General features: G+C 40.4%; 1 protein-coding gene across 3 annotated transcripts in view; it reads left to right on the plus strand.

Moving 5' to 3' along the window:
• The first annotated feature begins 457 nt into the window (after positions 1-457).
• LOC143856307 (uncharacterized) overlaps positions 458-27,731 on the plus strand; it is a 35,141-nt gene continuing 7,867 nt past the window's right edge. Inside the window, exons 1-8 of one of the 3 annotated variants that reach the window (XM_077366486.1) lie at positions 460-821; positions 4,134-4,198; positions 4,422-4,537; positions 9,674-10,040; positions 12,637-12,819; positions 25,479-25,802; positions 25,990-26,059; positions 26,244-26,316. In XM_077366486.1, the coding sequence (XP_077222601.1) occupies positions 614-821; positions 4,134-4,198; positions 4,422-4,537; positions 9,674-10,040; positions 12,637-12,819; positions 25,479-25,802; positions 25,990-26,059; positions 26,244-26,316 (1,406 nt within the window). In that variant the 5' untranslated portion in view covers positions 460-613. Of the gene's footprint in view, positions 822-2,090; positions 2,221-4,133; positions 4,199-4,421; positions 4,538-9,673; positions 10,041-12,636; positions 12,820-25,478; positions 25,803-25,989; positions 26,060-26,243; positions 26,317-27,731 lie in introns of those variants that run through there. The other 2 variants (XM_077366487.1, XM_077366488.1) reach the window with 2 other exon arrangements.

Genomic DNA, 27,731 nt, shown 5'->3' on the forward strand with positions numbered 1-27,731 from the left:
AGGGCCAAACTTGCACCCCTAAGTGCACACCCCTGGAGCGAGAGTTGTTGTATCCTGGAGACATACGCCGTGAAGCCCATTTGCACCGTTGATTCATTGTAGTGGGGCTAGATTTGCCTTAAAGACAGCAAATATATTCGTGCCTCAACTCGATAAGTCATCTATTTCTCTTTTGATTTTATTTACAGATTTATACTTGCTGGATCATTGTTCTGTTGGTTTGGGTTTGATCTTCTAAGACATATCTATCATCAAGGTATATTTCAGATCCCAAAATTACAGATCTGTACTCAGTTTATAACACCAACCCCATTCAATCCATATCACTTCCCCTTAAAATTGGTGAAGGAAAAAAAAAATTCTTGTATCAGAAATATTTTTCTTGTATCAGAAATATCTTTCTTGCAATCTAAACTTGGCCTTAGCACTAAGTTCATTAATAACAGCTGCGACCCTGATCTTCCCCATCGAATCATACAACAAAAAAACAAACCCGAAAGAAACCGAAATGTCATATACGGTTATACATCTAACCAACTAACATCATTACAAAAATGAAATAGGAGTTTCTCACTTTCTCCTCCCACCCCCTGAAAATCTGCTCTCTGTCACCATGTCCTTCATTTTTAGGTCTCGGCGTTCGTCTGAATCTCAATCGGGCGGAAATATTTTACCCCGTAGGCCTACTCCTCTACCCTCTCCATATCTCCGTCCAAAATCCCCTCCCCGATCCGAAAACCCTAACTGGTTTTTCGGTGCCGGAAAACTGCTCTCATCCTTTTTTCGCTCTGAAGATTCGCCTTCTTCGTCTTGGGATACCGGTACGGATTCCAGTTAGGGAATTTTTTTTTTTTGTGTGTCAATTTTGAAGTTTTTTGTTTCTTTTAACATTTGTTTGTGTTTTTGTTTAGGTTTGGTTCAGTTCTGTTTGTTTTGTTTTGGGTTTTTGTCAATTTTTAGTTTTTGAGGTTTTTTTCAGGGTTTGGATTTGAAGGTTTTTAGGGTCTGGTTTGTGTTTTTATTTCCACTTTCTCTTTGATGAGACGATTTAGGCGAGGAAACAACCCATAGAATGATACGAATGGGTCAATTTTTAGTTTTTGAGGTTTTTATGGTATGGATTTGAAGGTTTTTAGGGCTTGGTTTGTGTTTTTATTTCCACTTTCTCTATGATGAGATGATTTGTGCGAGGAAGTGACCCATAGAATGATACGAATGGGTCAATTTTTGGTTTTTGAGGTTTTTAGGGTTTGGATTTGAAGGTTTTTAGGGCTTAGTTTGTGTTTTTATTTCCACTTTCTCTATGATGAGACGATTTGTGCAAGGAAATGACCCATAGAATGATACGAATGGGTCAATTTTTAGCTTCTGAAGTTTTTAGGGTTTGGATTTGAAGGTTTTAAGGGTCTGGTTTGTGATTTTATTTACACTTTCTTTGTGATGAGATGATCTCTGGGAGGAAACAACACGTAGAATGATAGGAACGGGTCAATTTTTAGTTGTCGAGGTTTTTAGGGCTTGGATGAAGGTTTTTAGGGTCTAATTTGCGATTTTATTTCCACTTTTTTTTAATTTTTAATTTTTAATTTTTTTTATGATGAGATGATTTGTGCGAGAAAACAACATGTTGAATGATTGTTCGAAGGTGAATGGGCTGAATCTGTCTTGTTGTCTAGGGGTTTTCAGCAGTTTCGAAACCATGGTAATGACTATGGAAAAATCTTTTGAGATGATATGTAGGCTATACAGTGATTATGGGACGGCTACTGTAATGGTGGAGTCTTGCACTGAAATTTATTACGTGAAAATGGTTACAATTGTTTCTTCTGGTTGCTGGAACTGTTTATACTTCAAATATCCATACAATGCTGAATCATGTTATTACAAAACTTAAACTCTTGTTAAATTTTAGTGAAGATGCTATGGTTCTTAACCTGCTCATTATTTTAAATGGTGGAGTAAAATTCTTGTGAAAATTTAATCCTTTAATAATTTTGTGACCAATCTTCTATATGTTATTCTAAGAGATTTTTACCAGCATTTAACCTTTGCCAAGGCTCCATATTCCTTTCTCACTTGTCTCCGTGTTGATTCTTTTTGGCTGTATGCATTGTGCGCGAAAAGTCTACAGGGCAATACTTACCTCATATGTTGGAGAGGGAGCTAAAAGACTATTACCCAATCAGCCTCATTGGAAGCCTTTACAAAATTATTGCAAAGGTATTAGGTAATGGCTTTGATGTGCCTTAGATTCTGTTATCATTAGAGCCCAAGGGGCATTTGTTAACGAAATGTAAATCTAGATGAAGCTTTAATTGCCCATGAGTGCATTGATGCACACCATAAGAGTAGACGTGGCATCATTTCCAAAGTGTACATGGAGAAGACATAATAAAGATGAAGCCACTGGGACAGGTGTTAAGCCGGTGAAAGCAAAGAAAGCCAAGTGCTGTGATGGAGCTTGTGAGGAGAAACTTTTGGAGAAGTTACCATTCAAATTTTTTTTTTGGAGAACTTCCCTTTAGGATGTTGAAAATTGCTTCAACTGTTTTAACAGAATGGAATTTCCTATACAATATGATGGGTAGATTGGGTTTTGGAGACCAATGGAGGTAGTAGTGGTCTAAGAATGTCAGGGAAGACAACCCGGAGAGGGGCGGGGGGAGTGAATTGAGTTTTAACAACGTTTGTTCTACTTAAAAATTCGACAAAGAAAGGAAGAACAAAACTAAAATCAAACCAAAGGGCAAGATAAAGACAGAGGGTAAAGAGTCAGAGGGATTGCTCCAGAGATTTTATAGTGATTCGGCCAAACCCAGCCTACACCCTCTCTCACAAGATATCCCCTCTTGTGTTCCCACTAACCCGGTCATCTTACAGGTGAAGACCAAACCATTACACCAAGCTTTATCTCCAAGCTTGCCTTTCAAGGTTGATCCAGTGCCTCTCCACCACCTCGAGCTTTACCCCTGAGCTTGTCTTCAAGGGTTGAAGACAAACTTTTGGAGAACTTCCTTTAGGATGTCGAAGATTGCTTCAACTGTTTTAACGGAATGGAATTTCCTATACAACATGATGGGTGGATTAGGATTTGGAGACCAATGGAGGTAGTGGTGGTCTAAGAATGTCGGCCTCAGGGAAGACAACCCCCGGGCGGGGGGGGGGGGGGTTGTGGTGGGGGAGGTGAATTGTGTTTTAAAAACTTTTGTTCTACTTAAAAATAATTCAACAAATAAAGGAAGAACAAAACTAAAATCAAACCAAAAGGCAAGATAAAGACAGAGAGTAAAGAGTTAGAGGGATTGCACTAGAGATTTTTATAGTGATTCGGCCAAACCCAGCATACACCCTCTCTCACGAGATATCCCCTCTTGTGTTCCCACTAACCCGGTCATCTTACAGGTGACGACCAAACCGTCACACCAAGCTTTGTCTCCAAGCTTGCCTTTTGGAGGTTGCTCCAGTGCCCTCTCTGCGAACTCGAGCTTTGCCCCCAACCTTGTCTTCAAGGGTTGATACGGTTCCCTCCACCAATTACAAGGAGAAGGAAAAGATGAAAAGAATATACAATAAATCCTCACTGCAATTTCTCTCAAGGACATACAAAGTAGTTCCTATACTAACCCCTCAATAGATTTGCAAGTAATGGAACTCAGGGTTCTAAACACTTCTATGATGGTCAATATGAGCCCAAGTGTATCTACTAACAGGAATAATTAGTTTGTAAATATCGGAGATATCCGTGAATGATTGTATCTACTAATGGGATACTTAGTTTGTTCGTATCGTTCAAAAAAAATAAAAAATAAAAAACAAAAATAAGTTTGTTCGCGTTTTTTTTTGTTTTTTTGGCGGTTCCTTTCTTTAATTTCTGTGGAATTGTCACGTGGCACATGTTGCATAATGAATACATTTTACTTCTGCAATGCATTACTCCATTGGTTTCTCACAAGAGTTGCTGTACATTACTGCTTTAGCTTCTCACATGAATTATTGTATGCAGCCATTCAATTGAAACTGTTCTGGTATTTATTGTTTCATTTGGGACATACGGGCCATACATGTGAGTGGAGTTGATTACTAATTTGAAGCTTTGAACCTCTTAAATCCAAAGTTGTTAACTTTTTGTGCAGATGGTTCTGAAGACAATGACGATGGGGATGATATTTGTTCTAAAGAGGTTGATGAATTGAGCGAGGTAAGTAGAAATGCTTGTTTTTTTTTTTCTTTGGAAATGTTGCTATATTGGCTCTGCATTCTTGTGGGTCTGCATGAAGTGACTTGATTCTTGATATATAAACACTTTTGCAGATGTTACTTTTAGGATTTTGTTTAACTTGGCATCAATTTGAGTTCAGAGAATCATTGCAGGAATAGTTTCAATAATGTTATCGGTTGACTTACTTCATGCATATCAGCAGAATGACTCACCTGTCGCTAATAAGGACTATGAAGAGCGGCCATCACAACCAGTTGTGCAAGGGAGTGAAACTAAACATGCAATTGAAAGGTTACTTCTGCAAGAGACATTTACAAGGTATTTACGAGTTTGATCATTGTTTTTTCTCATTGGTTCTTGGGTATTTCTTGTCTAGGATCAATTGAGTGTTTCTTTATCTCACCTTGCTTTTAAGCTCCTATGTTTGATGGGTACTTTTTTAGGAAAGCTAATGAGCAAGTCCTTGTTTTGGACTTCCGACTCAGAAATGTCCCTGGACTTTTGTTTATTGCAAAGTGGCTGGTTTGGGTTAAAATTTTTAATTTTATCAAGAAATCCCTGCATCCATCACCTGTTACCCTTGGGTTAGTTGAATTTCAATTCGTTCCTTTTTAGATGCTTTTTATGAAGCCAATAATCAGAACCCTAGAAGATATCACCTCAGAATGGCAGTGAACTCTAGGTCAAAGTAGATATGGTTTGACTAGGGCAACTCACCCTCACAAATTCCATAATAGAGGATGCTTCTCATGGCCATGGTTTAAAATTTCGACCGAAACCAAAATTTTCCGAAATTCAATTTTTCGCCATATACCAAATTTTGGACCGAAATTCCGGATTTCAGCCCGAAATTTCGATTTAATGAAATTATTTATTTTAAAAAAAAAAAGTGTTACAAAATGTCGGCCGAAATTTCGGAATTTGGGTCCGGAATTTGGAACCAAATTACCAAATTTCGGACCGAAATTTCTGTTTTTGGTGGGGTCCGAAACGGTTACCGAAACCGAAATTTTAAACCATGCTCATGGCAAACGGCGGTTTAAAAACAATTGATTCTTCAAACATGATTTCTCCATTTTCATTAGCCTCATAACCTGCCATTCTTTTTTACTAGAAATTCCCGCTTGCATGGGTTTATTAATGGAATGAGTGTTTGAGGCGATGAAGCTTAAAATCAGCACCTAGAGCTCTACGGAAGCTTGGGATAAGAAAGGTAATTGAAACCAGTTTATGGCTGGTTGGACAAGGAGGAGAACACCGTTTTTTTTTTTTTGAATGCTAGGAGAACACCATTTTTCCTAGTGAAATTGTGAGGGTCTTGGAAATAATAGTGAACTTAAAACTCTATCAGGAAAAGAAAATTGAATGGGCACAAAAATGGGGTTTTTTAATTCAAAAAGGTGTTGATAAAAACTATAATGGTATTAATTAATTCAAATCCATGATTTCACCACATGCAAAAGTCAATCAGAAGTCTATTGTTGATTAAAAATTAGAATTATTATTTTTCCCATGGAGAGGTAAATGCTTGAAATCTGAAAATAAAGTTGTGGAAGGAAAGGAATGATCGGGTTTTCAAAGGAGTGGTTAAGAGTTCACAGTTTGAAAATAAAGTTATGGTGGGAAAGGAATGATCAGGTTTTCGAAGGAGTGGTTAAGAGCTCACAATTTGTCTTTTTGCTAAGACGATCGCCTTAACTATTATAGAATATCCTTCTTTCTTTCAGGTTCATCTCAGCCTATGACAACCTTTAGAGCTCATGGCGTGAGTTATGTGATAAGAGCGAACACGTTGACTTTCCGGCTCCTAATTAGTCTACCCCTGGAGAGAAGAATGTCGAATCGTGTGACACCTAGATGGTTACCACCTACCGAGGGATGGTTCAAACTAAATTTCGATGGGAGCTAGGGGTGTAAACGAGCCGAGCCGAGCCGAGCTTGGCCAGGCTCGGCTCGGGCTCAAACCAGGCTCGGGCTCGGCTCGGCTCGGTCAGGCTCGGCCAGGCTCGCGAGCCTTACCGAGCTCGGGTTATATTAAGTTCACATCCCTCATCTTCCCTGGACAGCGCTATCTAGTGTAATTTGACTACCTTTTTTACACTAGGGGGGGTGGTCCAAGTAACAAATGGGGTTCCAAAAATGAAGTGACATATTTTGCCTCCCCCTTTCACTCCCTGGACAACCCTTTTAGTGTATATATTAATATATAATATATATATTTAAATATATTAAATTCTTAACGAGCCTTAACGAGCCGAGCCTGGCCTAAATCGGGCTCGGCTCGGCTCGTTAAGGATTCGAGCAGAGCTCGAGCGAGCTTCCGAGCCCGAGCCAAAATTGACACCCTTAATGGGAGCTCTTTGGGTAACCCGGGCAAAGCAGGTTTTGGGGGGTTAATTCGTGACGCGGAGGGGAGAACAAACATGACATTTTTGGGCTATGCAGGGATATGTGATGCCATTGAAGCTGAGGCAAAGGCACTCCTATTTGGCCTGCAATGGTTTTAAAAAAACAACTTGGGACCGCTTATAGTCGAAGGTGACTCATCAAACGCCATTGCTTGGGCATCGAGTCGTTCCTGTGGGCCTTGGAGGCTTTCTCAAACTCTGGATGCATTTCGAGATTTAATTAGCCTGATTCACCCTAAAGTCCAACATATGAGGAGGTCTGCAAATTCAGCGGCGGATATATTGGCAAAAGAAGGGGCTGTTAGGGAGGATTCTAGGATTATCATCTCTAATTCTTCGGAGATATTATCCTAATTTTTGCATTATGGCATTCTGATTTGTATCTTTACAACTGAATGATGTGGGGACGGTTTGTCCCCCTTGTAATGCTGGCTATCTTTTTTTAAATAAAATTGGTTGTTATCTTTCAAAAAAAAAAAAAAAAAAAAAAAAAAGTCTCCCCTTGCCCTTCTCAGCTGAAGCTTTACTTTGACTGATCTACTATGGGTAATTGAGGGTGGCCTTCTTAGAGATGTGTTCTGGGCGACCCTGTGGGCCTTCTCCGGACCTATTGGAATTACCAATTCAAATGGAGAGGAAGTGAGATCTCTTCTTCAAGGTATTGGGCTTACAGAGAGCTCTGACACGACGAGATTAATCATGGAAGGTGACTCTCTGTTATACATTTGTTAGATGGGGGCCTTGGAGGTTTGCCCTCATGTTTGATGAGATCCAAGACCGAGTGACTGGATTCCCCATAACCTTTCAACATGTTAGGAGGTTAGCAAATTCTGATGCCGTCATATCGGCTAGGAGGTAAGTGGACAGATAGATTGGAGATTTTTGATTTCCTCCCTCGTAATGGGTTTCCTTCTTTTCTTATATTAATAAAATTGCTCATCATTAAACAAAGAAACAAGCTTTATCTTAAGCGTCATTATGCATTTCCGAAAACATGGAGTTCTCAATCATTTTTTTTTGAATGGTAGTAACTTTCGTTAATAATAAAGGGAAGACTGAGAGAGTCCACCCAAAAAACAAGGAAAAAACAGACAATAGAAGAAAAATCGAAAATACAGTCAAGAAACACCTCCTATGGGGGCAAGAAATCAAACATCTGTAATTCCTGTCTAGTAATTCCTTTCTTTGCTAGTCTATCTGCGATTCCATTTGCTGGTTTTCTGACATGAAAATAGGAAATAGAAAAGCTCTCCACTCTATCTCTAATCTCGTCAAACATATGAGCAAACCTCCTCGAGGGAACCAGAGAACCCTTAAGCCACTTTATTACATTGAAAGAGTCGCCCTCCACAATCAATTGGTCTAAGCTATTTCTCTCCACATAAATAATACCTTGATGAGCTGCCTTAACCTCCACTCACTAGCATCTGCTACCCCAATCTGTCTTGAAAAAGCCCCAAAGACATCCCCTCTCGAGTCTCTTAGAACACCCCAATGGCTGCGGGTCCTAGATTTCCAGCTCTCGACCCATTAAAATTTAGTTTCAGCAACCCATTTGGAGGGCGTTGCCATTGTTGCATTATTGATGGCCTAGACTCTCGACTATTACATACCCACTCTCCAAGCCTCCCATAACTCATAAGCCGAGACAAAGTGGAACAGAGGAAGCGATTTTTCCCAAGCAATAGTTAAGGCAATAACTTATATGATTAAAAAATAGGAAGACTTTGATACCCCTTCGAAGACTGTCATTCCTTTCTTTCCATAATACCCACAGGACTGCAAGAAAAGAGAGCGACCAAAGGACTTTCCTTTTATTTCTTCCACGGTGTCAATGACCAACCTTCGAATAATTCTTGAATATTCGATGGGAACACCCAATCTATCCCAAATCTAGACAGTATGCCACGTCATACCTCTCTAGCTATTCTGCAATTGATAGATAATGGTCAATCGATTCTCCTGCTTCAATGCACAAAGCGCAATGGCCTACAATCAATATATTGCGGTCCCTCAAGGAATCCACTGTTTGAATTCGCCCACGAAGAGCCGCCCAACCGAAAGTACATACTCTAGGCTAGGCGGAGCTTGGATATTCCACCTTTTGCTTCAGTTGGGTGCACAGGACAAAGAACCGATTGACATTAGAAGGATTTGACAGTAAACTCCTCGGTGAAGATGAAAAGCAAAACCAACAATAACTCCTCAAATAGTCTGCCTCCCTAATTCCTAAGCTTTTCAAGAAAGCTGTCTCATGCAAACACAAATTTAAAGCAATTCAAAGGGAAGATTATATTTGCATGAGAACTAACTTAACACATTCCTTAAATGAGAAACACACCATCTTCTATGCAACCTCCTTGCTTCTCTTTCAGACTGGAGCAGGGTAAAATTGTTTCCTTCCCTAATGAGGCCTTTCTCATTCCTCATGATGTGTCGATTCTGATTGTCCAGCAACTTGACTCTGACAGTCACTTGTCCTGTTGTTCCCGTCTGCTTATACTTATCTGTATCGTTGCCTTGTGAGGGCCACCTTGGCCCCTTTATGTATTTATATTCTTTTCAGTATATGCTTTTCTTGCTATGCTAAAAAGTATTATTATTACTTCTCGTTCTTCCCCTTTATTCTTTTGTATCAACTGTCCTTCTAAGCCCATTTGCAGAAAAAATGCTGCATTTGACTGATAATGACATGAGACTTGATCATGGATGTTACGAATCTTTTAGGGAGATGATATTTTCACTCCCCCTGCATTACGCGCACGCTCCCCTTATAACGTGAAAAGTGGGCAACTTTAATGCTTTTTGATGTCAAATCACGTAGTAAGGGGGGCGAATGCGTAATGAAGAGACCGGGGGGTGAAAGTCTCATCACCCATCTTTTATTATCTAAAGCTAAGATTGTGCGTTAGTTGAATGTTAAATATCTACTGTTTGTCTAGGATATACGTGGGTTGCGACAAAATTATCTACTTTTACTTCTCCGCTTATATTACTCTTCAATCTTTGAAGTTCTGAGTATAGTTTCTGATATTGGCTTTACCAGGGATGAGTGCGTTAAACTAACAAAGATAATTCAATCACGAGTTGTAGACTTTCCTACCATGAACAAGGGTGAGGCTGCACCACAAGAGGAGTTGTGTGACGCTCGTGTAGGGAGCAATATTGCTTTTCCAAGAGCTTGGCAATCACCGTCACAGACAAGAAAATCACCTGAACTATTTTCTTCTTCTGGCCGTAGCTTGGGTGCTTTTTCGCCTGGCACTCCTGCACTTCAATCACACGCGCCTGATCTTCACAATACTGCGGTTACGGAGGCAATGAAATGGCTTGAGGAGAAAAAGATGGAATCACGTTCAAATAAGGATATAGACCGTGGACCATGCACTTTCAACACTGTTATGCTGCCACATGTTAGTGCATTTTTGCTTGTGATCTCTTAGGGGCCGTTTGGAGACGCGGATTTTAGAATCTTGGATTTCCTCAAAATCCTGGATGGGAGACAAGAGAAGGAGACTGTCCATTTCGCTTTTCTTTAAAATCTTGGATTTTAAGTAAGAAATCCAGGTTTTAGAAATCTCTCCCCCATCCTGAGGTTTCTAAAACCTGAAAAAATTTGATGATCTCCTACTCTCTTGCTGATGGAACGAAGGGCGAGAAATCAGAAAACGATGCCTGGTCTCCTTCTCTCGTCTCCCATCTGCGATTTTGAATGAATCCAACATTCTAAAATCCACATATCCAAACGGCCCCTTAGTGTTCTTAACATTTTCATGCTTGAAGCTTGACTTCTAGGGTCTAGTGCTCACCTGATCTTTGTTTTGGTGCCTTAATACAGATTTGGTAATACTTTGTTCCTTGCATTTTTAAGATTGCAATACCTACGCACCTGTTTTTCTTGCATATGTTAAGACTTAGTTAGCACTAGGCCTGTGAAAATTGTGCTAACTTTGTCCTTTTTCCTGTTACTGTTGTTCTTATAGAATGATTATCTTGGGTTCTAGGAGTCCTGCTAGGTCTTATATACTGATGGGACGCTTGAATTACAGGATATGCTTTTCCAAAAGCAAGCACACAAAGATGGCACTTATCATGAGATCTGTTTCTTTGACTTGTCAGTCTAAGTATCTAGAGCATGCTATTTCTTGAAAATTGTCACATTTAGCTTCTTGGACATGGCTATCTAACAAGGCAGTCGGATAAAGCCTTATATGCTGTTTTTCGTGGATTTTGGTTTTCTGTTATTTATTATGGACATATTCTCATATGTCTATGTATATTCATATATAAAGCATCTTTTTATATATAAATTTGTACTGTTTATATAAAGTATCTTTTTTATATATAAATGTGGACTGTACACACTTCATATTATAAAATAAAGTTTAGTATTGTTACATATCTGTGCAGGTTTTTAGGAGTTGTAATGTTAAACTCCTTGTGTCTGTGTCTGACACTGACACATTTCTGTCCTTTTTTATATATTTAATATTTTGAAAAATTCAATGTTGAAATACTTGTTTGGTAGCTGTTGAATCATCCACACCTTGTTGTGTTCACAAATCAGCAAAGGCTATGTTAGCCCAGGTGGCAACCCAGGAGGAGGGGCCGGGATGGGTTTTAAAAACTTTTGCTCATTTAAAAGATTAATTGAAAATTGAACCACAAGAACAAATGCAATTAAGCACTAAAGAAAATAAAGATGAAAGATGCACAAAAGATAAGAAAGTGGGTTGGAAAGAGTGCACCGGTATTTTTATAGTGGTTCAGCACAAACCGGGTAACATCCACTCCACAAACATCCCCTTTGTGGCTTCCACTAACCCAATTGAACCACAAGAAAAAATGCAATTAAGCACTAAAGAAAATAAAAATGAAAGATGCACAAAAGATAAGAAAGAGGGCTACAAACACTGCACCAGTATTTTTATAGTGGTTCAGCACAAACCGGCCTACATCCACTCCACAAATATCCCCTTCGTGGCTTCCATGAACGCGGACTTTTTTTTTTTTTTTTGAATAGTACTAACCCGGACTTCTTTACGAGTGAAGACCAAACCGATTAGATGCTTTTATCCCCAAATCTCCGTACATGCCTCGTACACTCGCCCGAGCTTCAACTCCTAGCTCACTTCGAAGGGTTGACAAGGTTTACATGCTTTGAAAAGAAGCAAAAGTTGAACCCCCACCCCCACCCCCACCCCCACCCCCGCCTCTCTTGGGTTGCTGCCTGGGCTAGCAATTGGTATCAGAGTCTTGGTTTTCAATGCCTTGGTTTTTCACTTGTTTGAGTAAGGGTATCTTATTCTAACAATCGGTATCATAGCTTCAACTGCAAGCTCATTTCAAAGGGTTGACAGGGTTGACAAGCTTTGAAAAGAAGCAAAAGTTTTTCTAAAACCCAATTCACCCCCCAACAACACCCCCCCAAAAAAAAAGAAAAAAAAGAAAAAAAAAGGTATCAATGCACACTTTCATTGTTAAATCTCAAATATGCATTTTTTGTTTTCTGGATTTGTTTGACAGGGACTGGTGTTGGTTCTTTGTAAAAATCTCTTGGGTTTTTCGAGTTGGCACTCACTCTACATATTTCGTTATTTAAATATAATTTGCTTTTAATTGATCAAAAAAGAACAAACCCACACTTTTTTGACAGCCTTTTCAATGATTTATATTGAGTAGTTTACTAGGGAGCTCTTAGGGGATTTTTTTGGTGGTCGGTTCCTAAATGTCATGATATGAATCAATTTTTCTTCCTTCTCAGTTGGAAGATCTCCCATATTCCTTGGTAAGAAAATACCCAAGTTGATGATATTGCGAACTACTGTTAAGTTCATATACAACTATCTATACCTTCTTTTAGAATTCTTGTTGCCATTTCCCTTTGATTAGAGGGTTATGTTTTATGTGGAACAAATGTTGACTAGAAAAAGTAGTGTCCCTATTCATTTCCTTTACCGGCTCTATGTCTTGGTTTTAATTTTTCAGTGTTAATCATCTTCTCTCCAGGTTACTGAAAGTGAAATGGGTTCTCCTGTGGATATGGCGAAATCATATATTCGATCCCGACCACCATGGACATCTCCAGCTTTGAGCAATATAGGATTCAAAACCCCACCACCTATTGGGATACATCTTTATCGGGATGAGACAACGTATTCAATGGACAATCATTCTTTGCCTTCTTCCAATGTACGATCCAAGATTCTATGTTGAATTACTCTTTCTTGTAACTAGTTTTTAATTTTATAACTGCCTTTTTCTCTTAATTAGAAGTTTGTCTTGCTACCTTGGTGTTTATACCGGGTAACTGAGGTGGTTATAACACTTACATTTTCTTATTATGAAATTGTCTTATGATCTCTGAGAACCTCTTTTCCTTAGTTTTCAGTAGCCTTTTTTTCCCTGTTAGTTCGTCAATATACTTATACTCGTGGTTTTAAATTTCCACCAAAACCGATAGGAAATGACTGAAATGTTTTCGTTTTCCATCCCCACCGAAACGATACCGAAACCGAAAGACATCTCGAAACAAAAATAGTAAGTGCATTAGTGATATACTATATCAGTATGTATTACATAATTATATTTTATATTTATATGAATTGTATGTGAAATGTGATGTATGTATTATATATAAATATTTCTATGAATTACATGTGAAATGTGGTATGTACTGAATTGGCGGGCGTGCTTGGCAATGCATGTCACGGGATGTTGAATGTTATTAAAGCATCTGTTGAAGACTGTTAAAGGGTAGTTTAGTCATTACCTGTATGTGTAGTCTTTGTACCATGTTGCCCGACTTTGGGCCTATATATACATCATATTCATGGGAGGACTCCTTAGTGGAGAATCCCTCATCTTCTCCTTCACTCTTCTCCTTCTTCTCTACTGTTCAATAACATGTATTAGGGCAGTTTAGTCATTACTTATAGTGTAGAGGGAATTATAGTCTTTGTACCATGGTTGCCCTATTTGGGCCATATATACATCATTTACATGAGGAGCTCCCAAGTGGAGACTTCCCATCTTCTCTAGTCCTCTTCTTCTTCCTCTCTTCTAACCCTAACTTCATTTCTAACATGGTATCAGAGCAAGATCCCAGGGAAAGAAGGAAAGAAGAAGAGTCATCCATGCCCTTCTCTCTCTCACTGTTCATGCCCTTCTCTCTTCCATTCACGCCCCCTCATATCTCGCTGTTTTCGTTTCTTTGGGTTTGCCAAAAACCCAAAATCCCTAAAATATATCTCTCGCATCTCTTTTGTGGGTTGCGCATTTGCGCAAACCCAGATTTTGTTTGGGGTTTTCTGTCAAATCCCCTAAAATTTCTCAAATATCTCTCTCAAATCTCTTTCCTTAAGATTTCTCGCCCTAAGGTTTTCGTGTGATCAAATCTACCCCTGATTTTTGTGCGCAAAAACAGGAATGAAGGCAAATCTCTTGTGCGCAATCTAATTTTCTCTCTTTTTTTTGCCGTAAAACCAAAACCGCTAGAATCTCTTCCTATATTTTCTCCCACACGCATATCTCTCTCTCTCTCTGTCTCTCATATCTCCCTAGATTTCTCTCTCTCTCTCTCTCTCTCTCTCTCTCTCTCTCTCTCGGCAACTTCCCTTGCCGTAAATCCAAGACAAAAGAAAAAAAAGGCTTGCCATAAATCTCATATTTTCCATTCAAACCCATTTTTGGTTCTCTTCTACTCACAAATCTCCATTCAAACCTTATTTCTCCATCCAAACCCCAAATCTCAATCCCAAAATCCTTTTCCATTCCCAAATCTCAACTCTAAATCCCTTCTTTTCTCTTTTGTATATTTTTTTGCCTTTATATCTTGTGTTTGTGTAGATCTACTCACCAAAATCCTTTTTCAAATCCATAAATGTCCCCTCTATCCATTTATTTTCTCTTTTCTATATTTTTTGGCTTGTATGGCCTTTTTATTTTGTTAGATCTACTCCCCAGTCCCTTTTCCATTCCCAAATCTCCAGTCCAGATCTCTTTATTGTTCTATTTTTATATTTTTTTGGCCAGTATGGCATTTGTCTTGTTCTCCAAGGTGCACCCCAAGAGTTCGATGACATGTCCAAGAGGGGTGGGGTGCCTTGAGAGTCCTTCACGTTGCAAGTTGAAGGCCTTCGAACTTGTGGGGTAGTGTTGTCCTTTTCATGGTGTTGTTTTCTTTGTTGTTTTTTTTTCTTGAGGGAGTGTTCTCCAAGGTGCACCCCAAGTGTTCGATGACATGTCCAAGAGAGGTGGGGTGCCTTGAGAGTCCTTCTCGTTGCAAGTTGAAGGCCTTCGAACTTGTGGGGTAGTGTTTTCTTTGTTGTTATCTCCGGGCTCATGTAGTCTTGCCCGAGGGGGAGTGTTATTTTGTTCTATTTATGTTCTTCATTTTTCTTGGTTGGTTGTCTGCCACTGGCAACGTGCTTTTCGACGTCGTTGGTCGGTGTTCTCTTCAGGTGACGGTGTCTCTGTTGACTTTGTCTCCAGACGATGGTTTTCCCATTGTTGGTTGGTTATCCTCAGGCGACAATGTTTATGCCGTCAGCCTTGTCTCCAGACGATGTTGTTGACTTGTTCCCATCGTTGGTTGGTCATCTCCAGGCGACGATGTTCATGGCGTCGACCTTGTCTCCAGACGATGGTTTCTCCATCGTTGGTTTGTTATCTCTAGGCGACGATGTTCATGCCGTCGACCTTGTCTCCGGACGATGGTTTCCCCATCATTGGTTGGTTATCTCTGGGTGACGATTTTCATGCCGTCGACCTTGTCTCCAGATGATAGTTTCCCCATCGTTGGTTGGTTATCTCCAGACGACGATGTTCATGCCGTCGACCTTGTCTCCAGACGATGATGTCCCCATTGTTGGTTGGTTCTCTTCAGGCGACGGTTTCCACGCCGTTGACCTTGTCACCAGGCGATGGTTTCTCCATCGTTGGTTGGTTATCTCCAGGCGACAATGTCCTTGCCATCGACCTTGTCTCCAGATGATGGTTTCCCTATTGTTGGTTTGTTATCTTCAAGCGACGATTTCCCCGTCGACTTTGTCTTCAGACGATGGTTTCCCCATCATTAGTTGGTTATCTTCTTCTTTCTCTTATCTTCAGGGGATGGTGTCCTACCGTTGACCTTATCTCTCCAGACGACGGAGTCCCCCGTCGTCGGTTGATTTCGATCACCTTTTCGGTGATTGTTCTTCTTCAATTAGCGTTATACTGCTTAGCTGGTGTTCCCGCTCGTGGTGCTTCATCGTTGCTCATGTGCGCGCCGTTGGTGTGCCCTTTTTTGCTGTATGGCTCGTTGCTTTTTCTAGTCGAGGTGCCTCTATTCGATCCTTTGTGGTTTGCAGATTTATTCGCCGGGTTCTCAATTAGAGGGAGGCCATGTTTTGTTCGCTCTCGCCGTAGTGGTGCTTCAGGGGGAGCTATTCCTTTCTGGTGGCCGCTTGTCTCGACGATTGTACTCTCATGGTGGTCGTTGTCCTTTATTATTATGCTTTTCATTATGTATTCACCACACCAGCTTGAGGAGTGTTATACCAAGATGGATGTGTGTATGAGCTTACTGTACTGTTTGTTATTTTTAGTTGTTTGTTGTAGTTTTCTCTGTGGCAAGTTGGAGTTTCATAGTACCATTTAAAAAAAAATAGCTTGAATTTCATAGTATATACACTCCAGCTAGGGGGAGTGTTGAATAACATGTATTAGGGTAATTTAGTCTTTACTTATCGTGTAGAGGGTATTATAGTCTTTGTACCATGGGCAACGAGTTGGATGTGTATATGAGCTTATTGTACTTTTTGTTATTTTTAGTTGTTTGTTGTAGTTTTCTCTCTAGCAAGTTGGAGTTTCATAGTACCATTTAAAAAAAACAGCTTGAGTTTCATAGTATATACACTCCAGCTTGAGGGGGAGTGTTGAATAACATGTATTAGGGAAGTTTAGTCATTACTTATTGTGCAGAGGGTATTATAGTCTCTGTACGATGGTTGCCCTATTTGGGCCTATATATATAGTTATATACATCATTTACATGAGGAGCTCCCAAATGTAGATTTCCCATCTTCTCTTCTCCTCTTCTTCTTCCTCTCTTCTAACCTAACTTCATTTCTAAAATCCACCTTATCCACTTCTCAACATAGTATCAGAGCCAGCCATTGGAATGGCTTTGATCCATTGAAAATAAAAAAAAAGAAAAAGAAAGAAAAGGAGGAAGAAGAGTCCACTCTCTATCTAGTTGTATCCCTCTCCCTCTTTCTAAAGTCCCTCTGTGTGTGTGTGCTTCTAACACCCTCAACCCCCTTTTCTTGTTACCGTCAAACCCACACCCTAAAACCCCTTGTTTCTTTGCCGTAAACCCATATTCCCCTTTTGCCGTAAGCCCTTTTTTGGGTTTCTCCACCACCTATTCCTCCATATTCCCCACATCATCCCTCTACAACCCCAAATCAGTATTCCCAAATCCATACTTTCTCACACCATCCTGTTGGGGCTAGAAACCCTAAATCTCCATCCCAAACCCTAAATTCCTAAACCCTAACCCCCTTCTTGTGAGTCCCTAAACCCTAACCCCTTTTGTAAATATCATTTGTGAATCTATCCACCATTTTTTCCAACCAAAAAAAGAGCCCCCTCACCCAAAAAAAAGAAGATCCCCTCTTGTTTATTCTTTTCCTCCTTTTCTCCATCTATAACTTACTTCTTTCTTGTTTTTGTTGTTCTAAATCTATAAATCTCTCTTTTCTACATCTTAGTTTGAGTTCTTTCTAGTTTTCTAACCCCCTTCTTTATGGTTTAAATCTTCCCTTTTTTTTTTGAAGCCCTCCTCTTCTCACTCCATCCAAATCTCATCTTCTTTATATTTCTTCATCCTATTTGTGTTTTATGGCGTTTGTCTCGATCTCAAAGGTGCACACCAAGTGTTTGATGAAATGTCCGAGAGAGGTGTGGTGCCTTGAGAGTATTCTTTCCGGTGCAAGTTGAAGACCTTATACCTCAAGTAGTTCCATGGACAGAGTGTTGTCTTGTTGTCGTCTCTGGGTTGATGTAGTCTCGCCCTCTTTGTTGGAGTGTTGTTCGCAGTTCCCTTTATGTTCTTCGCCATTCTTTGTTGGTGGTTCATTGGTTGGTTGGTTTCTCCATCGCATTGTTAGTTCTTCGCATTGTTAGTTGTTCCTTCTGCTTGTTGTTGGTGCTTCTACACATGTGTAGTTGCTTTGTGCAGTTTTACTCATTCATCATGGTTTGCGTTGAAATCCACTTCTCATTGTCTCCAACTACACGCTCGGTCGTTAGCGTTACTTTCGGCCTTGTCTCTCCAGGCGACATGATGTCCCCCGTCGTTGGTTGGTTATCTCTCCAGGCGACGTGGTGTCCCCCGTCGCTGGTTGGTTGTCTCTCTAGGCGACGTGCTGTCTGCCGTCGTTGGTTGGTTGTCTCTCCCATGCGATGTGCTGTCTGCCGTCGTTGGTTGGTTATCTCTCCCATGCGACATGCTGTCCACCGTCGTTGGTTGGTTGTCGTGCGCTTCTTTGTTGAGCGTCTTGTTCGTTGGTTCTTGCATCTGATCACCTTTCTTGTGGTTGTCGTTTTTTTTTCTATTGGCGATGTGCTGTTCCGTTGATGTCTACTCGTGGTGCTTCGCCATTGTTCATGCGTGCGCGCCTTTGGTGTGCTTATTTTGTTCGAGGATTGTTGCTGTTTCCTTACTAAGGCACCTTCGTTCAATCGTTATTAGTGTGCAGATTCGTTGGCCGTTGCTGTGATTCAGGGGAGGCCCTGTGGTGATCGCTCTTGAGGTCGTGCTGACTCAGGGGGAGTTGTTGTTTTTTATGGCCATTTATCTCGCCGTTGTTCTCACTGATGGCCACTCCGTTGTCCTTTTTGTTATGCTTTTCATTATGTATTCATCACACCAGCTTGAGGGGGAGTGTTGTACCAAGCTGGCTGTGTGTATGGGATTATTGTTTTTTGTTGTTGCATGGTTATTGTAGTTTTTTTTGTAACAAGCTGGAGTTCTATAGTGTTGGATATAGTTGGATATATGTAATAAGCCTGAGGGCATAGATGTAATTATGCTTCTCCATTATTAATAAATATATTAGTGATGGGGAGATAATCTCTTTAACTCACTTTCTCTTCTCTAATTCTTTCTCTCAACATGGTATCAGAGCCCTAGGGTTTTTGATCCCTAGGGAAACCCCTTAGCCTCCATCTTCTCCATTCCTCAACCCTAACCCTAACCCCTTTCCTCAGCCTCATCTTTATCTCTCCCTAACCCCTTCCTCATTCTCATCTTCATCTCTCCCACGCCCTAAACCTAACCCTAACCTTCCCCATATCGAAAACAGATTTCATCTTTTTGCTCCCTTCAAACCCACTCGTGCTCCCCCTGAAAACCCAAGTAGTGTTTGGATTTCTTTGTTAAAAGCCTTATTTCTTACCCTCTTTCTTTGATGTGGTAGATTTCTCTCTTCTTACTACGTCTTCGGCATCTTCCTAGTCTCTATATGGGTCTCTCTATGCAGTTGGTCCTTTCTGGTGCGCTTTTTCTATGAGCTTCCTTGTGGATTAGTTAGTTCTTATTCATCTTCTCTACGTCTCCTCGTTGGAGGCCTTGGTTGTGGTTTCTTTGTTTCTTGATCTTTGTTGTCTTGATGGAACCTCCTGTCATCGTTGATCCATCTCTTGGCATGACCACTGAGACTCATGCTTCTACCGCACCGTCAGTTCCTTCTTCATCCTCTCACCCTACCTTGGCATTTGTGGAGGGTTCATACCCACAGTTGAATATTGCCAGGTTTGATGGAACTAACTACTTTCTTTGGAAAGTTGTAATTGAGACCCATCTCCTTGGGAGAGGTAAGGTCAGTTTTCTTCGTTAGGAGCCCCCTCCACGTACGGACCCGTTCTTCACCCGTTGGGAAGTGGAAGATGCCTTGATTCACAGTCTTCTATGGCAGAGCATGATGCCTGCCATTTCATCCGCGGTGATTATCGTGATTCTCCTTCCCACTACGAAGGAGATTTGGGATCATACCGCTGACACTTACTTTGGGGTTGAGAATCTCCGACGTATTTGCTCTACTTACTCTGAGTGGATGCGTCTTCGCCGTGGTGATCTGTCCCTGGAGACTCATTATGGCCAGTTTCTGTCCTTATGTCAGCAGCTTGACATCTACTTACCCCTCACGTTTGATATCAATGTTCTTCGCCGCCAGTGAGAGCAGATCCGGGTTGTTCACTATCTTGAGAGCTTAGGCCCTGAGTTTGCTTCCTTCCGTCGGCAGGTCCTTGGCTCGGGCACTATTCCCTCATTACGGGAGACTTATTCACGAGCATAGCAGTGTCTTGATGATCCATCTCCCAGCCTTTCGTTTGAGAGTGCAGCTCTAGTTTCTTTTGACAGTTCTGGTGAGTCTCGACCACCTAGAGGAGGTGGCTACTCTAGTCGGGCTCGTGGTGGTGGCGGTGTTGGTGCTGGCCGTGGTCGTCCTTATTGTACTCATTGTCATAGGGATGGTCACCAGATTGAGACATGCTACACACTACATCCAGAGCTTTGCACAGGCCGATCAGCTCATCTCACTGTGACCGGTCCGTCTGACAGTGTGACCTCTTTGCCTGTCTCTATTTCAGCTGATGAACCTTTCACATTCACGAGATCAGATTATGAGGAGCTGCAGCGGTTCAGACAGAATGCCTCCCATCATACTGTTGGGTTTGCTCAGCCAGGTAGCTCACCCACGACCTTACTTTCTAGCTCCGGGTCTTGGATTATTGACTCGGGAGCCTCCAATCACATTACTGGTACCTCTTCTCAGCTTGCTTCTTTTTATTCCATTCCGACATGAACTCAGACCATTACTCTTGCTGATGGGTCAACTTCCCCCATCACTGGTATTGGCACAATTTGCCTCTCACCTAATATTTCTTTATCATCTGTTTTATGTGTTCCAAAATCTCCTTTTATCAATTAACGAAAAATCTTCAGTGCTCCATCTCATTTTATCCATCGTATTGTGTTTTTCAGGATCTTTCGACTGGGAAGACGATTGGATCGGGTCGTGAGGTGGATGGTCTCTACCGCCTTGACTGCAGTCGTTCTCCTACAGTCCTGCATACATCCGTCGATGCATTTCAGTGGCACTGCCGTCTTGGTCATCCGTTCCTTCAGCGCCTTCAGCAAACGTCTTATGTTCCATCTTCTATTTCTCCATTCTAGTGCGAGTCGTGTGAACTTGGGAAGCATCACCTGGTGTCCTTTCCTTTCTGAGTCCTCAGTCGTGTCGATAGTCCTTTTAGTTTAGTTCATTTTGATGTGTGGGGGCCCTATAGGGTCGTGTCCAATAATGGTTTTAGGTATTTCGTTGTTTTTATTGATGATTATTCACGTATGACATGGATCTATTTGTTGAAAGACCGCTCCCAGGTCTTCAGTGCTTTTCAGAAATTTTATGTTGAAATAAATAACCAGTTTAATTGCAATATCAAATGTCTCCGTACTGATAATGCTCGCGAATATTTCTCTTCTACACATGGTTTTGAGGATTATCTTACAGGTCATGGAATTATTCATCAATCTTCGTGTGCCTACACGTCGCAGAAAAATGGTGTCGCAGAAAGAAAATTGAGATACCTACTTGAAGTTACTCGCACGCTCTTGTTTCAAATGCGAGTCCCTGAATCTTTTCGAGGAGAGGCCGTGTTGACATCATGTTTTCTTGCAAATCGTCTCCCATCTTCTGTCCTTCGTGGTTCCTCTCCTTTTCGTCTGTTGTATCCTCAACAGGAGCCGTTTCCTCTCCTCCCTCGCGTCTTTGGGTGTGTCTGTTTCGTTCACCTTCTTGGACCTAGTAGGGACAAACTTGTTCCTCGGTCAGAGCGTTGTGTCTTTCTGAGTTATTCTAGGACTCAGAAAGGTTATCGTTGCTATTGTTCTCGTTTACGACGATGGTTTGTTTCCGCCGAAGTAACATTCTTTGAATCAGAATCTTTTTTTATGCCTTCGACTTCTCCTGCTCCTAGTTCCATCCCGGATGAGGTACCCTTGTTTCTTCCTTCGCTTGCTGACCCTGTACAGGTACCACTCCAGTCTGCGCCACACTCAGAACCGGCACCCTCTTCTTCAGTTCCAGTGGTTCGCCCACCTGTTACAAAAGAATATCAGCGACGAGTGCAGAAGACGAGGCCTCCACCTCCTTCTCATCATCCATCGTCTGCTATAGTCGAGGTCCCACTCATGCCTACTGTGGTATCTTCTTTACCATCATCTGCCATTACTTCTGATTCTCCTATTGCTTCTCGTACTAGGTCTCATTCTACAACCAATCCTATTTCTCAGTTTGTTTCTTATGATAGACTAACGCCTTCTTTTCAAGCCTTTGTTTCTTCCTTGTCCTCTGCAGAGTTAACAAAATCATTACAGGAGGCTCTTGAACATCCTGGCTGGCGAGCTGCTATGGATCTGGAAATGGGGGCACTTCGATCCAACAAACATGAGAACTTGTTTCTCTTCCAGATGGGAATTGACCAGTTGGTTGTCGTTGGGTCTTCTCCATTAAGTATTTACTTGATGGAAAGGTTGAGCGGTTGAAAGCTCGTCTGGTTGCTAAGGGGTACACTCAAACCGTTGGGGTTGACTATCATGAGACTTTCTCCCCTGTAGCCAAGATTCCTTCAGTTCGTGTCATCTTATCCATGGCAGCTAATCATGGTTGGCCTCTGCATCAACTTGATGTGAAGAATGCCTTTCTGCATGGCGATCACATGAGGAGGTTTACATGGAGCACCCTCCAGGGTATGCTGCTCAGGGGGAGATGTCCTCCTCTGTTTGTCGCTTTAAAAAATCCTTATATGGCTTGATACAGTCTCCATGAGCATGGTTTGGTCGATTTAGTGAGGCCGTTATTCGCTTTGGTCTTAGACAATGTGTAGTAGACCATTCAGTATTCAATCATAAATCCTCTGCAGCGTGCATCCTTCTGATTGTGTATGTTGATGACATCATTATTATAGGAAACAATTTAGGAGGAATTCAAAGGTTGAAGAGTTTATTCCAGACAGAGTTTGCTACAAAGGATTTGGGTTGACTTAGATACTTTCTAGGGATAGAGGTGGCCTATTCTTCTCAAGGAATATCTCTATCACAGAGAAGTGTTAGACCTACTGGAAGAAATAAGAAATCTTGGAGTAAAGCCTATATATGTGCCTATGGATCCTAGTGTGAAGCTTATTTTAGAGGAAGGAGATCTGTTGGAAGACCTTGGCAGATATAGACGACTAGTTGGCAAGCTCATATATCTTACAGTTACTCGCCCAGATATCTCCTATGCAGTTGGAGTAGTCAGTCAGTTCATGAGTGCTCATCGTACTTCTCATTGGGCGGCAGTAGTTCAGATTCTCCGTTATTTGAAAGGAGCACCAGGGAAAGGACTACTATTCAAGAAAAATGGACATGTCAGAATAGAAGGCTATTGTGATGCAGATTGGGCAGGATCTCCAGCAGATAGGAGATCAACCACTGGCTACTGTACATTTGTTGGGGGCAATCTGGTGTCTTAGAAAAGTAAAAAGCAAGAAGTTGTTTCGAAGTCAAGTGCTGAGGCAGAATATCGAGCTATGTCCTATACTAGTGGGGAGCTCCTTTGGTTACGTTCCCTCATGGCGGAGATTGGTTTTCCTTGTTCTTCTTCAGCTCAGCTTTATTGTGATAATAAAGCTGCAATTCACATAGCCACCAATCCTGTTTTCCATGAGAGAACCGAGCATATAGAGGTGGATTGCCACTTTATTCGTCAGAAAATTCATAAAGGAGAGATACAGGTTTCTTTTACTCGATCTGTGGACCAGTTAGCTGACATATTTACGAAACCCTTGCCTAAGTCAAAGTTGAATGATATTTGTAGCAAGCTAGGAATGTACAATATCTACACTCCAGCTTGAGGGGGGAGTGTTGGATATAGTTGGATATATGTAATAAGCCTGAGGGCATAGATGTAATTATGCTTCTCCATTATTAATAAATATATTAGTGAGGGGGAGATAATCTCTCTAACTTACTTTCTCTTCTCTAATTCTTTCTCTCAACATATAGTATATATACTCCAGCTTGAGGGTGTGTGTTGAAGAGTGTTAAAGGGTAGTTTAGTCATTACGTGTATGTGTGAGGGGTATTGTAGTGTTTGTACTTTGTACCATGTTGCCGTACTTTGGGCCTATATATACATCATATTCATGGGAGGACTCCTTAGTGGAGAATCCCTCTTCTTCTCTCCCTCACTCTTTTCCTTCTTTTCTAACTTATCCACTTCTCAACACCATCATAGATGACTGTCTTACTTATGTGTGATGGTTTATGAGTATGTATTTGTGCTTATTTTAGCATTTCCTGATGTTCCATATTAAAATTTTATCATTTGCATAAGTTTCCATACATTCTTGTGATTTTACAAGGTTTGCACTGAAATTTCCATCCGAAACTGAAACGTTTTTGTTTCTGTGGTGACCAAAACCAAAATTTTAAGCCTTGCTTATACTCAAAACAATGTTATACCGATCACTTGTCCTTTTTCTGTGCAACATAGGTATTTCCAAGGATTCAAACATTGGTTTCATTCCCTACGGAAGTTGAATTACTCTTGTAAAAATCATGGAAGTTCATGCAAGCCTATGGAAACAATTAGAATTTAAGATGGAACTTCTAAAAAATGCTAGAATAAGCACAAATACACACTTAGAAACAATCACATAAGTAAGACAACCATCCATAATTGTTTAACAAGATCAATACCTAGTTTGGAGTAGTAAGTTTCATTCTAAACATAGATATTTCACATGGTTTGGAAGATGATGATCTTGCCATTTCCTTTACTTTTCAAGCTACACATCTTATTAACGGAATATGCATTAATATTTCCAAGGAAGTCTAACATATGTCAACCAAAATCGACACTCGTTGGTGGAAGTTTAAAACCACGGAGGTATCATGCATATACCTTATGCTTGTATCTTTATTTGATCTCTACTTCTCAGGTTCCTTTCTCGGTGCTTACTTCTCTTGTCATTCTTGATCATTTTCTAGGCTAGATTCTGTCCCATTTTAGACTCTCAATATCTAAGATATTTCCTCAACGACTGAAATGACACATGGTTTTATATGCCATCTCTATTTTCATATTCTTATCAATTTGTAATCATTATGAAGTTGTACTGTACCCTCTTGATCCATTTTATCACGATGCATGGAATATGTTTAGCGCTATTATTTTTATATTTTAGAATACTAAGTGCTACATACAGTTTTCTAAGTCAACATATGATGCTTTACAAGTTCTGTACCCCAAACTAGCTGGAGATTCGCACATGACTCTACACAATTTCATGATGCAAAAGTCAGACTGAACCCTTATGAGCATCATCTGTCTCTGGCACAGGTTAAATATTAGGAGATAAACGATAGATATTCAAATTTACGAATGGTGGGTATGGGTGTTTAGCTCTCTTGTCATTCTTGATCACTTTCTAGGCTAGATTCTCCCCCATTTTTGGACTCTCAATATCCAAGATATTTCCTCAATGACTGAAATAACACATGGTTTTATATGTCATCTCTGTGTTCATATTCTTATCAATTTGTAATCAATATTAAGTTGTACTTTACCCTCTTGATCCATTTTATCACAATGCATGGAATATGTTTTGCGTTATTCGTTTTGAATTTTAGAATGGTGATACTAAGTGCTACTTAAGGTTTTCTAAGCGAAAATATGATGCTGTACAAGTTCTGTACCTTTGCTTACACTGATTTCACTCATTTCCTTACCGTTACTTTCCCGGGACATATGTAGGGGCTGAAAAGGACCTCCACTGCAATTGGTTCATCAGATACCATTAATGAAACTCGAAGAGTTCGTCTTAAGCCAATGGAAGATGCCATAGAGCCTATTTTGTCTGATGGAAAGGCTATTGAAGTAAACCTTCAAGTGGCAAATGCTGTTGATAGCAATCTGGTTTCTGCTAAAATTACTTCAGATGCTGAAGAAACTAATAATACAGAAAATGTACGACATGGGACCTCATCATCAGCTGCTTTACGTCCTAAAACACATCCTGGAACTAGAAATGGGTTTTTGGCATCCAATCCAACCATTACTATTTCAGATGAAAAGGAGGTTAGTGGAATTTTCTCCATTGATTCTATGGAATATCACCATTTGTTCCACTTAATTCTTTTAAATGCATATTGTATTTCGTTGTTAGTAGATTAACGTAAGCTATATGAGAGCTTTTCCAAAGTTCAGAACTCTATAAATAGGTTAACAAATCTAGAATGTGTTTTATCCCTGTCTATATATGAAGGATTTGGAAGAGACTCAACTTACCAAAGAACAAGCAGGCAGTAGTTCTGATTCTTCAGAGAAATATAAAGGTAACCATATTTTTGTGGAAGTGCATCCAATGATTCCTTTTGTCTCTTTATTAGAATTACAGTGCATCCAATGATTCCTTTTGTCTCTTTATTAGAATTAGAGCTTGTCTAAGTTAGCAATGATAATTTTTGTGGTGCTAGCTGTAATTTGGCCATTAATTTGAACCTTGAATTTTATGTACAGATCTCTTAGCGGAGAAATTGAATTCTGAACCAAAAGTCAAGCTATCAGAAGAAACCAAATGTGAATTACCTAGGTTAGTTGTCTGTTATAACTCTCGTGAAGCTTATCATCGAATTTTTAAATTGCCTTACTGACACTGCCTAGAATGATGGAAGTATTTTTTTTTTAATTGTTCATTCAAGAATGATGGAGGCATTCTTCCTCTACTATGTGAAGGAAGAATGTTTCCATCATGGTGAAGGAAGAATTCTATTTATTGTGTGAAGTTTAATTGTTTTCTCCTACTGTTTTCATGGCGATGGTTGTTTATAGAACTGTTACTTTTAATTTAGTAGTGGTATGACTACATGTTATTTATGGATCTTATAATGTTTCATTGTTTCTCCTATTGTATTGCAGTTTTTTTCCTTTTTGATGAGTAAGAACTTTATTAGAAGAGAGAAAAAAGGGAGACATGGATGATGGGATTAATAAAAAAAAAAGCAAGAGTCGTAAAGGGACACATGGATGACGGATCCCATTGACACAAACATCAATGTAATATCATGTTCTCCAAGAATCCCCAAACATGATTCACCCTCCTAGGCTCCTGGCCAATGGACCGGGATCCGAGTTAGACTCAAAACTACGTAGCTAAATGATATTGAAAGGGACACATTGTATCAATAATTCTTCAATTTAATAAGCTAATTTCCACCATTCAGTGCTATGAATAAAAAACCGAGAAATAACTTCTCGAATATGGATCAAACACGATGTGCGTCAAAAACGCCAAGAAACGATGCAAGAACACAATCACCAAGAAGGCAGTGCCTATGTCTATTGGGGAAGAATTTCACTATTTCGGTCTAGGGTTACAAACACTCTTCTTCTTGGCCAAGAAACACAAAGAAAAACCTCAAAACCGTATCCCTAACTTGTGGCTTCTATATCAATGCCACTACATGAATAAATTTACTGAAATATCCTTTAGAGGAAATCCGAAAATTAAATTTTCCTTCCTCATTTGCATCGCACACATTAGTCCGTCAGGGTCATGTATAATCTATTTTGCCATAATACAAGACATCTGCACAACAACTAGTGTGTACAATATCAGTTGGCTTAGCTTCCACCAAAGGTCTCGTGAGCAAGAACGACTAGATCTTCAGCTGATCCATCGAGAAAGGCACCAGCAAATGATTAACATTCGCATCTTGCAGATCTGTAACCTCAGAACTCCTCTCGAAAATGTTTTTCATTATCCCTCGCTTGTTGACCCACTCAATCTCGTTGGCCATCACCTTGTCCCCAACCAAGACCCTCTGCTTGATCTTCTTCAAGACATCCCTATCGATGTAGAAAAGCTATGTTCCAATCCGCGTATTGGCTTTCAGGGAAAAGAGAGCTTTTATGTCTTTTTGAAGTGTCAAAACCGATGGATTGAATGATGATACATGAAATTCTTCTCTGTGGTGATGACTAGTCCAACAACTTGGTTTGACTATG

Source organism: Tasmannia lanceolata, unplaced genomic scaffold (genome assembly GCF_043159265.1).
Source record: "Tasmannia lanceolata isolate RefF3 unplaced genomic scaffold, GAP_Taslan_0.1 ptg000023l, whole genome shotgun sequence".
Lineage (NCBI taxonomy): Eukaryota > Viridiplantae > Streptophyta > Magnoliopsida > Canellales > Winteraceae > Tasmannia > Tasmannia lanceolata.